The sequence below is a fragment of the Berghia stephanieae genome, chromosome 6 (assembly GCF_034508935.2).
Source record: "Berghia stephanieae isolate SIO BIC M18660-M18661 chromosome 6, UCSD_Bste_1.3, whole genome shotgun sequence".
Taxonomy (NCBI): Eukaryota; Metazoa; Mollusca; class Gastropoda; order Nudibranchia; family Aeolidiidae; genus Berghia; species Berghia stephanieae.
In genome coordinates, this window is record NC_088365.1 from 62,049,919 (window position 1) to 62,063,676 (window position 13,758).

The 13,758-nt window shown below is 33.1% G+C and overlaps 1 protein-coding gene across 1 annotated transcript in view; it reads right to left on the reverse strand.

Annotated features, from left to right (window-relative positions):
* The window catches only part of LOC144975394 (uncharacterized), a gene marked incomplete in the record, with an annotated part of 159,214 nt that overhangs the window by 12,269 nt on the left and 133,187 nt on the right, over positions 1 to 13,758 (reverse strand). Inside the window, 1 exon segment of the mRNA XM_078919416.1 lies at positions 580 to 626. Coding sequence (XP_078775542.1) covers positions 580 to 626 — 47 coding nt within the window.

The window sequence follows — 13,758 nt, forward strand, 5'->3', positions numbered from 1 at the left end:
AAACAACAAATATAACAACACAAAACATAGAGATGATTTACAAGGGGAAAAAATGATCATATCCCAAAACTGTAACTATACATTTGACTGCTTCCCTCTCAGCCAAGGACTCTGAAAAGGGAAAGGACAAAACCAAGACAATGACAAAAAGCAAGTTGGAAAAGAGATATAGGAGTATAGAAGACACAGTAAATGACCTTCCTGCCCACTATGGGAGGTCAGGAACCTCACCCAGCTGTATAGCTTGATACCAACTAAGTGTGTTCAAAAAGAACCCACGCCAACATAAACAGTTTTATGGGGTTTTTTTTTGGTTTTTTTTTTTTTTGGTTATGTTTGTATATGTTTCACGGCTCTTGCAACAATATTAGGGTATTTCATAACATGTAAAAAGAAAGATTGAGCTTTGTAACGGCCAGGTACTCATTTTACACCTGAGTACGGTGAGAGAAAGTGAGTAAAGAGCCTTTTCCAAGGACTCAACTATGTGCTGGGAGAGGCTCAAACCCAGGACCTTCTGATCCGAAAGCGAGTGTCATACCACAAAGAGGCACATAGACGCACATAGATGATACTCACCATGCTGGCTTGACAAATGGAAGAAAACCCACCAGATCTGTGCACATCTGTGGAAGAAATTAAAATTTTTAAAAAATTTCAATTGTGAATATGAACACTACAGTAAAATTAAACAGCATATATCTCTATCTAAGACACAAGACATTTGAGAGTTGCTCTGAACACATCTAAGATAAAGGGAGTGAATTAGTTTGTTTTGTTGTGGTCATTGGGGTTATGAAAATTAGAGCCATGGGATGAGAAGAAAGAAAAAAAGGGGGGGAAAAAGAAAAAAGGGAAGAAAGTAAGAAAGAGAAAGAAAAAAAGGAACAGAAATGAAAAGATAAAAATCCCAGGTAAAAAAAGATAACCATGCAGAGCTGCCTACTTGAAATATTTAAAATTCGTATTTTCCAAGGGAAAAAAAATGAAAAAAGTCATTATAAATAGCTTTACAAATCAATAATTTACCATCATCATGACCCAAAAAAAGCCTCCAAAGTCCTGAATATAGGATCTAAGGAACTAAACTTTCCAAAAAAAAAAACACACAAATAATTTTTCAAGTCTGTCGCTGGAGCCGAAATTCCTATTTCTACGAATTTTTCGTAACACTTGGCAGGTCTGACCAATCTAGTATTCTTTTCGATTAAATAAAATATCCACAAAAAAAACAACTATATTTGGCCATTTCAAGAGTGACAATTTAGATTATTGCTATGAATCCCTCAATTGGACAAATTAACATAAAAGAAATGGCTGAAAATGTCGATATGGGTAGGAAAGGGATGATGGAAATCTCTAATTCATGCAATCTATGTAGGGATATAAAAAATATTATATTGATCTTGTGCTTGAAAATAAAACTATTCAACATTAAATACACATTACACCACTTATACATGCATGATACTGACAAAGAAGCATAAAATGTGTGAAAACATAATAGAAGACAAGTTTCAGAGTTGTCGAAATATTGTTTTGACGTTGTTGATAAGGTTAGTAATGAGTGCAAAAAGAGTTAGTGGCAACTACCAGCTAAGTAAAAAAAAATTACCATAGCAACAACTGGTTGTTAGGGTTATTAAAAGCATTAAAAAATTAATCTCGTTCAAAGCACAAGATTTGAAAACAGTATATCATTGTTACAGAAAAATAAAAGGACAGCGATACAAGAGTGTAAAATATTGTCACAAAAATATTCACGTTCATGTATTTTCTGTAACAATTTACAAAGTCAAAAAATAAAAAACAAAATGGCATTTTTTCTCTTTTAATTTGTTTATCAATTGAAATACACAGTTTACAAAGTGGTAAATTATAAATGGTATAAATCTGATTCACTAACATCCAATTCAAGTCACGAAAGACCTCCAAATGTTTGGAATGAAATTGGTCTGCAGTCAAAAATATAGGAGTGTTGTCCCTTTGAACCCACACAACTTTTGCCTTCCAGTTCCTGTATGATTCTTGATTTCTTCTTGATTGGTTTGGGTTATTTATAGTTTTGTTTTCTTGATTGTCAAATCATCTGTTCCTTTCTTTTTTTTTTAAAGAGATTTTCCACTTGAATTTCTTTTTTGTTGGAAAATGTTCCTGCTTCAAGAAGGTTCCGTTACTCTGTTTGGAATCAAAAGTAAAAAATAAAAAAATAAAAATGAAACAAAAGAAACCAAACCAAAAGTCTAAATATAAGATCAAAATACAGTGGAATTCGCATAAAGCCAACACTCTTAAAGTCAACTTCTGCTTAAAGTCAACACTTATTGTTGGTCCCAAATTTTCTGAGTGTTCCATTAATAATGGAAAAAATCAAACTTGCTAATTAAAGTTAACCATTTTTTTTTCTGGTCTGGTGGTGTTGGTTTATCAGGATTCTACTGTAGTAGTAATTTTGTGTGAGAAATCAGTTCTTTATCAGTTAAATAATGGGTGAAAGTTTTTCTAAATTTAATAACAATGGATGATAACTCATTCCCGCTCTAACAAATTTTCAAATGGTTTTACTGTCAAAAGGAGTAACTTTTCCACAAGTGTAAATTTTGCCTCTGTGAATTTGGAACAATTTGAGTAACTCTGTAACTTTGGAACATTTTGAGTCACTCTGTAAATTTGGAACATTTCGAGTAACTTGGTAAATTTGGAACACGTTGCGTCACTCTGTAAATTTGGAACATTTTGAGTAACTTGGTAAATTTGGAACATGTTGAGTCACTCTGTAAATTTGGAACATTTTGAGTAATTTCAGCTTTGATGTAGTTATTCTCCAGGTTGAAAGACTTTTTATCACAGGAAATAATTGACACCAAACTAAATATACTGTAGTAGTAGTAGTAGTAGTCCTTCAAAGCCATCAGGCCATTAGAGCCGAAGTTTATCCCGGTTTCCAAAGTGTGAAACGGTCAATAGAATTTTGATTTCCATCAGATCTAGCAGACCCAGCTACCCAATCACTGCTGTGTGGACAGGGGTGTCAGAAATAAATAAAAAATCTTGACTTCACCAAGGATTAATTTCAGATTTCAGTCCCTGCGCGTGAGAAGCGAGTGCTCTACCAACTGAGCTTTCGGAACCCCCAAAGTATACTGTAATTGGTCCAAAATTAAAAAGGCAAAGTTATCCAAGTTGACAGTGCTATTTTTCCTCAATCCTATTAAATCTTATGTGAACAAAGTAACTGGTACAGTGTATTTATTTAATAATATTCTGTTTATTTCAAACATTTCTTTAGACTACAAAAAGAGAAAGAGTCAACTTACAAAAATGATGAATTCTCTTTATATCTTTTGACGATATCTTGAACGTGAAATCCATAATCAACGCAATTATCCAGCAAACGCTATCAACCAATCAGTTGTCATAGAAACAATCAAAATGATCCTGTAGGGTACGGCAATTTACCATTTAATGGTACGACTTAAATTTCTTTTACATCACATTTTCCCCCAATCATTTGTCTGATTCTAACAGCGGATTTCCCCGTTTTCACCCAAGACAGCGATAACATCGCTGTAACCTTGGTTCTTTTGGTGAAATTATGTTGAGTTAAGATTAAGAGTTCACTCTAACCAAGAGTGTTGTATATGAAGCAAAAAACATATTTATATTTTTTTTTTCTTCTTAATTACTCTTAAATTTAATATCTTATTCACCTTAACTACGTCATTAACACAAATCTCATTCGTCCTTAGTGTTTTATTCATTGTGTTTTGTTGATAAAGAGGAAACGTCCACAGTATCTGTCTTTGTCTAATAAATTGAAGCTTACAATTCAATACTTATCGTTAATTACTCCTTCGACGTCATAAAACATTCATTGGCCTTGATAAGTACTGAATCTGTACCATTTCACAGTTACTCGTATAGTGAGACGGGAATGAGTTAATAATGATTAATAATAATAATAATAATAATAATAATAATAATAATAATAATAATAATAATAATAATAATAATAATACTAATAATAATAATAATAATAATAATAATAATAATAATAATAATAATAATAAAAGTACTCGTTTAAATCGTTCTATGTCAATGAATTATTGAAAAACCCTTTAATGCAATTATTAGTTATTACTGCTATTTGAAATTCGACTGAATTTCTTGTAAGTTTTAACACAAATAATAAAAAGCACAACTAGCAAGCAAAATATAATATTCACTGTTTCACACACACATATCTCTCCAAAAGGTGGTTTATACTTATACTGGTTTCTTCCTTCTACCACGCTGGTGGTCAAAGGACTGTCCATTAAATAATATCATCTAATCTAGTTATTTCTCGTACAAAAAAAAATCTTCATGGATAATTTTTATCATTTTCTAAACTGCACACTTGATAGCATACACCTTGAAAGGGTGCATTGACAGAGATGAAATCACATTCATTGAGCCTCATAGAGTAAAACTCAGTACAGAAGGCAAAGTATATGAAATCATGTGTGTAGAAAGTAATAACTTCAATAACTGTTTCCATAAAAGCAATTTTTGTGTTCTCCCAGCAGAATTTGAAATACAATAGCACGAAAACTAGTTTTGAATAATATATATTTTGGATGTTAACTATTTGCATTTCAAAATTAATTTCTCGAGAAAGTTCTTTCCCAGAGCTGCCAATTTGAAATTTCAAAAATTTGTACTTTCCGAGGAAAACAATGAAAAGCTCGCAATAACAAATAGCAATACTAATCAATTATCTGCCCTCAGAAATACAGTTTTTAAGCAACCAGACTTCATTTTTCAACAAGATTTATTGAATCAAAAACGTCTATGCAGCTCTGTCACTGGAACAAAAATAAATATTATTTCTACAAATTTTTCGTAACACGAGGCAGATCTGCTTTCCCTTACAATTTGATTGGAGAGAGAGGTGTGTAATGTGAATCAGTGTTTATTGTTAGATATCTAATGGCATTTGATGAGATGAAAGTGAAAGTAGAAAACAAAAACAACCCATATATACTTACACAAACATTCTTCTATCTTGTTGCTGAATGCCATCCATCTGTGTCATCATTCACTCCATCCTCATTTCAGGCCTTTTTCATTTTCTCCATCATCAAAGACCAAAATGATAGGGACAAGACACATCTGAATATCCAACGACTGCCATTCATGTTCTAGGGAAAGCAGCATTTCCTTTTGGAATTTCTATTTAAAAGTCCAACCTTTGTCTCGAATTGACTCTGTTCTGGTCAACAAACTTTTGGAATTTCTATTTAAAAGTCCAACCTTTGTCTCGAATTGACTCTGTTCTGGTCAACAAACTTTTGGAATTTCTATTTAAAAGTCCAACCTTTGTCTCTAATTGACTCTATTCTGGTCAACAAACTTTTGGAATTTCTATTTAAAAGTCCAACCTTTGTCTCGAATTGACTCTGTTCTGGTCAACAAACTTTTGGAATTTCTATTTAAAAGTCCAACCTTTGTCTCTAATTGACTCTATTCTGGTCAACAAACTTTTGGAATTTCTATTTAAAAGTCCAACCTTTGTCTCGAATTGACTCTGTTCTGGTCAACAAACTTTTGGAATTTCTATTTAAAAGTCCAACCTTTGTCTCGAATTGACTCTGTTCTGGTCAACAAACTTTTGGAATTTCTATTTAAAAGTCCAACCTTTGTCTCGAATTGACTCTGTTCTGGTCAACAAACTTTTGGAATTTCTATTTAAAAGTCCAACCTTTGTCTCTAATTGACTCTATTCTGGTCAACAAACTTTTGGAATTTCTATTTAAAAGTCCAACCTTTGTCTCGAATTGACTCTGTTCTGGTCAACAAACTTTTGGAATTTCTATTTAAAAGTCCAACCTTTGTCTCGAATTGACTCTGTTATGGTCAACAAACTTTTGCGCAGATCATGCTTACTATTTGCTTTCGGTATAAGTTTTTTCAATCAATTTCTATTTGTCTGTTTTGATTTGTTTTTCTATATGTGATTTTGTTCTTTTTGATGTGTTTTAATTTTTATTAAAAAAAATATTATTATTATTATCATCATCATCATCATCATCATCATCATCATCATTATTATTATTATTATTATTATTATTATTATTATTATTATTATTATTATTATTATTATAACTATTAGCCCTTGATGTGAACACAATAGTGCTAGACAAGTTATTTTTTTATTGTTAAAATAATTCTTAGCTATATAAAATCTTTTGCCTTGAAGGGCTATTCAGCAATATACAAAAGTTGAGATAAGGAAAGAAAAAAAGCTGTAAGAAACTTTTCTTTGTTTTTTTTTCTTCTTTTCTGTTCGCTTTTGACGTCAGGGATAGGCCTAAAATTGTGTATATTGTACTTGTATTATTTAGGCTAGTGGGTTAAATCTTAGAAGCAGCAAAATACTCAATATTTCATCATCAAATCCTGACCATTTTGACGTTGAATTCAAATTGTGAGCGTGTTTCATTTCCATAGAACATCACATTATAAACAGTTTACATCTCATGTGTTCTCATTCCCTTCTTAATCTATCTGGTCTTGAAAGTAATGTATTTATGGTTTTTATTGTTGGCTGAACAAGGGTTTTGAGCCCGAAACAGTCTGTGTTTGGTATTTTGTTCGTTTTTGAAGCTTTTATATTTATTTTTGTTTATTACTTTTCATAGTCAACAACTTAGTATAACTTCTTTGAGCTTATTTCTCTGGTAGCAACAAAATATTAACAATAATCAGTGACCTTTGACTGATACAAAAGCAAATCAAATCACAGCTATAATATTATTGTTGTTTTCCCATGCCATGCCGTACACGACGACTTTCATTCCCAGTATCCATCACAATCATCATCATCATCTTTGCCACCACAATCATCATCACTGCCGCCGCTACCATCATCATTATAATCGCCATCACCATTATCATTATAATCGTCATTAACATCATCATCATCATAAACGCCACCATCATCATTGTAATCGTCATCAACGTCATCATCATCCTCCTCATCTACATCACCAATACCATCACACAATCCATGTCCCACCAGTCACATCAAAGTATAAGGTCAGAGCTTGGGACAATTTGGACTGTCACAAAATTGCAGCAATGTATACCATTCGTTTAACCTCTGACCTTTACTGCTCGTTGGATTGGATTGGATTGGAGAGTTGTTTCAAGCCATATTCTACGATATAACAACATTGTCAAGATCATCTCTCTCTCTCTCTCTCTCTATCTCTCTCTCTCTCTCTCTCTCTCTCTCTCTCTCTCTATCTCCTCTCCCACCCACAAAACCACACATATACAAACACACAAAAGAGATGATGAAATTGGACCGTGACTGCTATGGGCGGACGTTTGAAATAACGTGACTCAGACACGTGGAAATGGTTTCACAATAAATCCCATTTTTGTTTGTTTGTTTGTTTGTTGCTTTAGGTCTCTTCCAACACAATTGAGGTTATATGAGAGACCGCTGAAACAAAAAAACAAGCAATCTAACAAAAATAGTACAAATGTAAATCAAAATCATAACCTAAAGATATCATAAGCTAAATTATAACTAACCAAGAACAAACAGGCAGAAGATTTACAGAAAAAAAAAAATATTCCCCTGTCAAAAATACAATCACAAACCAAAGAAGCAGGATAGGCTAGTAAAGAGAAGAAGAAACGACATCACTATCGGATCGTACACCCATGCGAACATCATAGGTATATGATTCAAGGGTGATGCTCCCATCCAACCACCCGATTTGAATGTCCTTTGTGAAATACTGCATTATTTGACAACACTTAGGACAGGAAGCAAAATCAAATCCCCTGGTGACAGGGGAGAGGGCTCAATGAATTAAATAGGCAAATGAGGATAGAAGACCTTCCTACTATTACGAAAAACTCGTAGAACTATGAAATTTTGGCTCCAATATCAGAACATCATGGTCATCTCTAAGTGATTAAAACTTGTTTTAAAAAAATGTAAGTTGATGCCGGGCAACATAATTTTGATGTTATGTATTCCTTGTGAGGAAAAATTGTTGATTTTTAAAGTTAATTATAACGACATAATTTTTACCTCTTAAAAAATATGAATTAAATAATATTTTCAAGTGGGAAAGTCTGTGACAGTGAGAGAGATATTTTATATTCTCAAGACAGAGAATTCAACAAAGAGCACCAATGTTAAACAGTTTATGGCAAGGGAACCAGACATATTATAAGTTGTATTCGTGTATTTGTTATTAGAATTCTAAAACACGTCATTCTTTACATTGTTTAAAAAACCCACAACAGACTTCAGTGTCATTCAGACCTGACAAGATATCTGGCCCTTTTTACCATGAGAACAGGATCAGAGATGAAATTCGGGCTTTAAAGACTTGACCCGCATTGAAGCCAGGGTGTTGAGGTGAGGTCAGGAATAAGGTCAATAAATAAAATTCCCTTCATTCACCCCCATGGAAAATTTTGTCTTAAGGATAGATATCTTAAAGACATATCCAAGGCATCAGCTCGTTGCCTTCGTTAACATAATAAAGCCTGACACATTGTCTTTAGTCATCATTTATAGACATATAGACCTGTAAGTGACAGCCAACAAAATTGAAAAATTTTCACAGAACGTACGGCCCCTATGTTTTTTAATGTAAGTCACTTACATAACGTGCAAAACGATAGATTGAAATGAGAGTTAAACTAATGTAATATTGTTGGAAATCCGACAATAGTCGGACATTTTACAAGTCTGTATAGATGAGTGCACCGCCTAGTGAGTTGTCTTGGTATTGCCTTAGGAAACAAATGATCTCATTGGTTGAACTATTGAATACACCTCTTGATTTGTTTGCTTTTGTGGTCATGGACTTGTCCTTAGACATTGGGGGGGGGTTTCAGTGTCAGGCTATGAGTATACAAATGCTACGGTCAGTTGCCATGCTGCATTGAACGTGAACTAGAACAGATTACTCATGACCTGATTTCTTGGTTAAGGGAATGGTTAAGAAAAAAAAAAAAATTAAAAAAAAACAAAAAGCGAAAAAAAAAAAAAAACAACAAAAAAAAAAAACAATTAACAAGTCGAGAATAAAAAGTTTTTATAGAGCAATTAACTTTTATTTTGAATTTCATGGTAAAAATTTTTTTCTTTCATTAAAAATAATAAAATCATAGACAGTGCTGTTGTGAGAGATTCGACTCAGCTAAGTGTAAGGTGTGTTTGATCAAAGATTGCATGGAGAGAAACTGATTTGTGAGGTTTGTGGAGATTAGTGAATTAGGAGAGATAAACCGATAAATAGACAGAGCGATAGATAGATAGATAGTCAAATAGATAGAGGGGGAGGGAGCGTAGCCTTCAATAACTTATACCCTGATATTTCATTTAAAATTACATGTCACAAAACAAGGCGACGATCACCAAAAGAAAATGAAAAGTGAAATTTTGAAAGGAGTGCTTACGAAAACAAATGATCCCATTAGTCGGGCCGGCTATTGAATACAATTCTCTGTTCAATTTCTTTGGGTAATTAATTGTAGCTGTGGATTGTGGCACAAACCTTTAGGCAGTATCAATCAGGCTACGAGTTTATAAAATGAAATTTACATTGTGGATGAGAGAGAGAGAGAGAGAGAGAGAGAGAGAGAGAGAGAGAGAGAGAGAGAGAGAGAGAGAGAGAAAGAGAGAGAGAAAGAGTGAGAGAGAGAGAGAGAGAGAGAGAGAAAGAAAGAGAGAGAGAGAGAGGGGGGGGGGGGGGGGGGAGAGGGGAAATATGATATGACAAGGAAAGCAAGATTATTTCATGGAGGAATGTAAAGCACCATAAGCATCATTAAAATATTGTAGATGGTAAAAGTAAAAGGAGAGGCTGAGACATTTCAAAGTGTAAAACAAAAGGAAAAAAAATAAATGATAAAAAGTTCAATTTATATACAAATTTTGGTCACAAAAGCAAGAGAGCCCAATACAGTGGAATCCCCATAAAGCCAACACCGGCGGGCCAGAAGGATTGGATGACTTTAAGCAAGGTTGACTTAATCCAAATGGACACACACACTTAGATAAAGAACAGAAAATTTGGGGTCAACAAGAAGTGTTGAATTAAGCAGAAGTTGACTTAATCCATTATCATTGGACACACACGCTTAGATAAAGAACAGAAAATTTGGGGTCAACAAGAAGTGTTGAATTAAAGCAGAAGTTGACTTAAAGAGTGTTGACCGTATGCGGATTCTATTGTATACGGGGGACTATTCCATCATGTCAGTGTCGTTGAGTGCACAATGTCAGTGTCATTAGTACACAATGTCAGTGTCATTCGTGCACAATGTCAGTGTCATTAGTACACAATGTCAGTGTCATTCGTGCACAATGTCAGTGTCATTCGTGCACAATGTCAGTGTCATTAGTACACAATGTCAGTGTCATTAGTGCACAATGTCAGTGTCATTAGTGCACAATGTCAGTGTCATTAGTGCACAATGTCAGTGTCATTAGTACACAATGTCAGTCGTTCAGTGCACAATGTCAGTGTCATTAGTGCACAATGTCAGTATCATAAGTGCACAATGTCAGTGTCATTAGTACACAATGTCAGTGTCATAAGTGCACAACGTCAGTGTCATTCAGTACAAAATGTCAGTGTCGTTCAGTGCACAATTACCGGTCAGACATGCTACCATTACACTTAATTTCTTATTTTGATTGGTTTGAATTGGAATCAGGGGAGGCCACAAGCAATCTGCCGATATGCCTATTTTGACATTATCTAAAAGCTCTGTCCAGCGAGACACAAAATTAACTAAATATGTTAATCATTTGTCAACATTTCAAAACTTTTCAAACAGGATTCAATAATCAGAGTTGCCAATTCAGGAGGCAAGAATTTACTGAACTTTTACGCAAACACATTGACTGACCCCTATCTAAGTGATGAACTCCAGTAAAAAGACATTACATAGAGTTACTTTTTCCGTTTAGCAGATGATTTGAAAAATATACTGAGGGTTTATAACATACTGAATTCCGTAAATATACGGAAAATTGGCAACTTTGAATAACAGCCCTGCTATTACTATTCACTCGTGTGAAAATACGGGGGGTTGTGGGAGGGTGAACTCAATCATCAAATTCACAGCAATTATAATGTTATTACCACACACAGGTCGCTCACATCTATCTTACAAAAAAACAAAAACAAAAGAAAAACAAAAAAAAAAAAGGAAAAAAAAAACAAAAAAAAAACAAAACAAAACAAAACAAACAAACGAACAGACTAACTAAACAGTCCATGCCTAACATTTCTTTTTTTTTTTTTTTTTTTGGAAATGGATCTTCTTCAAATATACATGCAACATTACAAATAAATATTCACAGGGAAATAGTGTCTAATTTATAATTGGAGAAATTTTCATTTGGAGGGACTCACAGAATTAAACACCTTAAATTCTCAATAATATGTAGTTATTTTTAAGGGGCCATTTGTAATTATGATCTGATATCTTTAAAAATTAATAATAATTTGAGAGAAAACTTCATGGAAAATATCATTTAAATATATTATATATTCGTCTTCTTCTTTTTTTTTTCATATAAACCAACTGTCTCAGGCTGAGCAGTGTTGTCATTGTTGATAAATTAATTCACAATATAATTACTTTGATATCATTTTAAGATTCTTTCATAAAAATGAAGACAGGAATAATTCAATTCATACAGAATGGTTATAAAAATAATTTTGAGGACAAATTATAGAATTTGATAAGACTTTTGTTCATGACAAAATCAAGGAAGAGATTTGGGGTTTTGGACATTTACACCAAATTTGCTACAACCCACAAACAACTATTTACAAATCTGATAACCCAAATTGTATAATATATGTGTCAGTGCATGACATAATCAGTCAGAAGGTGAAAATTTTGGATTTACATTTTTGTATTTTCTGAAAGAATACGCTCTCCAGAGCATTCTAATCTTTATTTGAAGTAAATCGGGGGATTTTTCATGAAGTTATGGTCAGATGTATAGGAAAGGTATCCAGCAACTTTTCTCAAATTTCATACTTTTTCAACTTGACTAGCTGTAAAAAATATTTAGAAGTGAAATTAAGCTTTGATATTTCCCGAAGATGTACATAAAGGGTTGATTTAATTGTTTACGACAAGAACTCATTTTGGACAAAAATTGACCTTCTAACTAAACTTGGCAATATCTCAGTTCAAACCTTTTCACCATCCGACTGATTATGTCAATCACATATGGTCATAATGTTGAACTGGACATTCTCTTTACTTTTAAACTAATGAAAAATATCATCCGTTATTATAACAACGTTAAAATTATGCTTGGCTATCAGACTTGTAAGTAAGTGTACGCAGGCTACAACCGTTTTAGTAACATCACATATCATGCAGTGAGGAAAATGAAAAATGAAAAATATAATCATTATATTATAAAACATTTCAGAATAAAAGGCGTAGAAAATTTGACATATTATGGCAGCTGCAGATATAATAATGCATATTTGGTGATCTTTGTAAATGGAAATAACAATCAACAGTTGAATGTGTGTGTGTGTGTGTGTGTGTGTGTGTGTGTGTGCATGTTTGTGTGAGTGTGTGTATACTTTGGCAGAGGAAAATTCCACCAGTGTGTCAGGGTCTTGCAATTTTTATAGTGGAAAATTCCAACAGTATGTCAAGGTCTTTGTTATTTTAATAGTGGAAAATTACACCAGTGTGTCAGGGTCATTGTAATATTTATAGCGGAAAATTCCACCAGTATGTCAAGGTCTTTGACATATTTACAGTGGAAAATTCCACCAGTGTGTCAAAGTCATTGTAATTTTCATATAACATGATTCATGATACAAGAACATTGGTTTTAAATTAAAAGGAGGGTGGGAATGTTTATCTACTTGTGAACAAATAAAATGGATGGTAAGTATATATAAGGGTAGGAATGGAAGAACAAGGTTTGATGATGACGACGACGACGAATATCAAAATGATGATGGTGGTGGTGGTATCTATGATGGCGATGGTGATATAAAAATAAAACTGATGACGAGGATGATGATGACGAGGATGATAATAGTAATAACAATAACAACTTCAATACAAGCAATATGGCAATACCAATCTATTTTGTAAACCACATTATGGCCAGACATATATTATTGTTAGATTATGGTAATGACGATATACAATACAATATAATATCAATAGGTTGTAAGTAAAATTACCTCCCTTCATTTTAAAATATTTACAAAAGAATATTGATGGCAGAGATTATAAAGATTTAAGTATACCAGGGTTAGGCATGCAAAAAAAAGGCTATGCAGTAAATGAAGTGTGTACCCAATTCTTTTAAATAATCATTGAATGGAATGATGCATTCTGTTGACGTGTAGTCATTTAAGTATACTTGGAATATCATCAATAAAATACACAGTTGGCCGTGGTCAAATCATTGGCTAAAAGTGAATGAATATTCGTGAAATGTTTTCTTAACGTAACACAAGCAGTCCTCATTACAGAATCTAATAATTATAAGCTTTGAGATTTGCTGACTCTTTATTGCTTAACGTAAGAAAATTTTCAAACATATTTAATACTAAATCTTTCTGTATCAGTGCTCCCCGGTTTTGGAATAGCATAAGTTTTAAAACCAGATCCAGCCCTTCATTTGAAATTTTAAACAAGAATCTGAAAACAGAACTATTTTCCCCCGTGCCTTTTAGT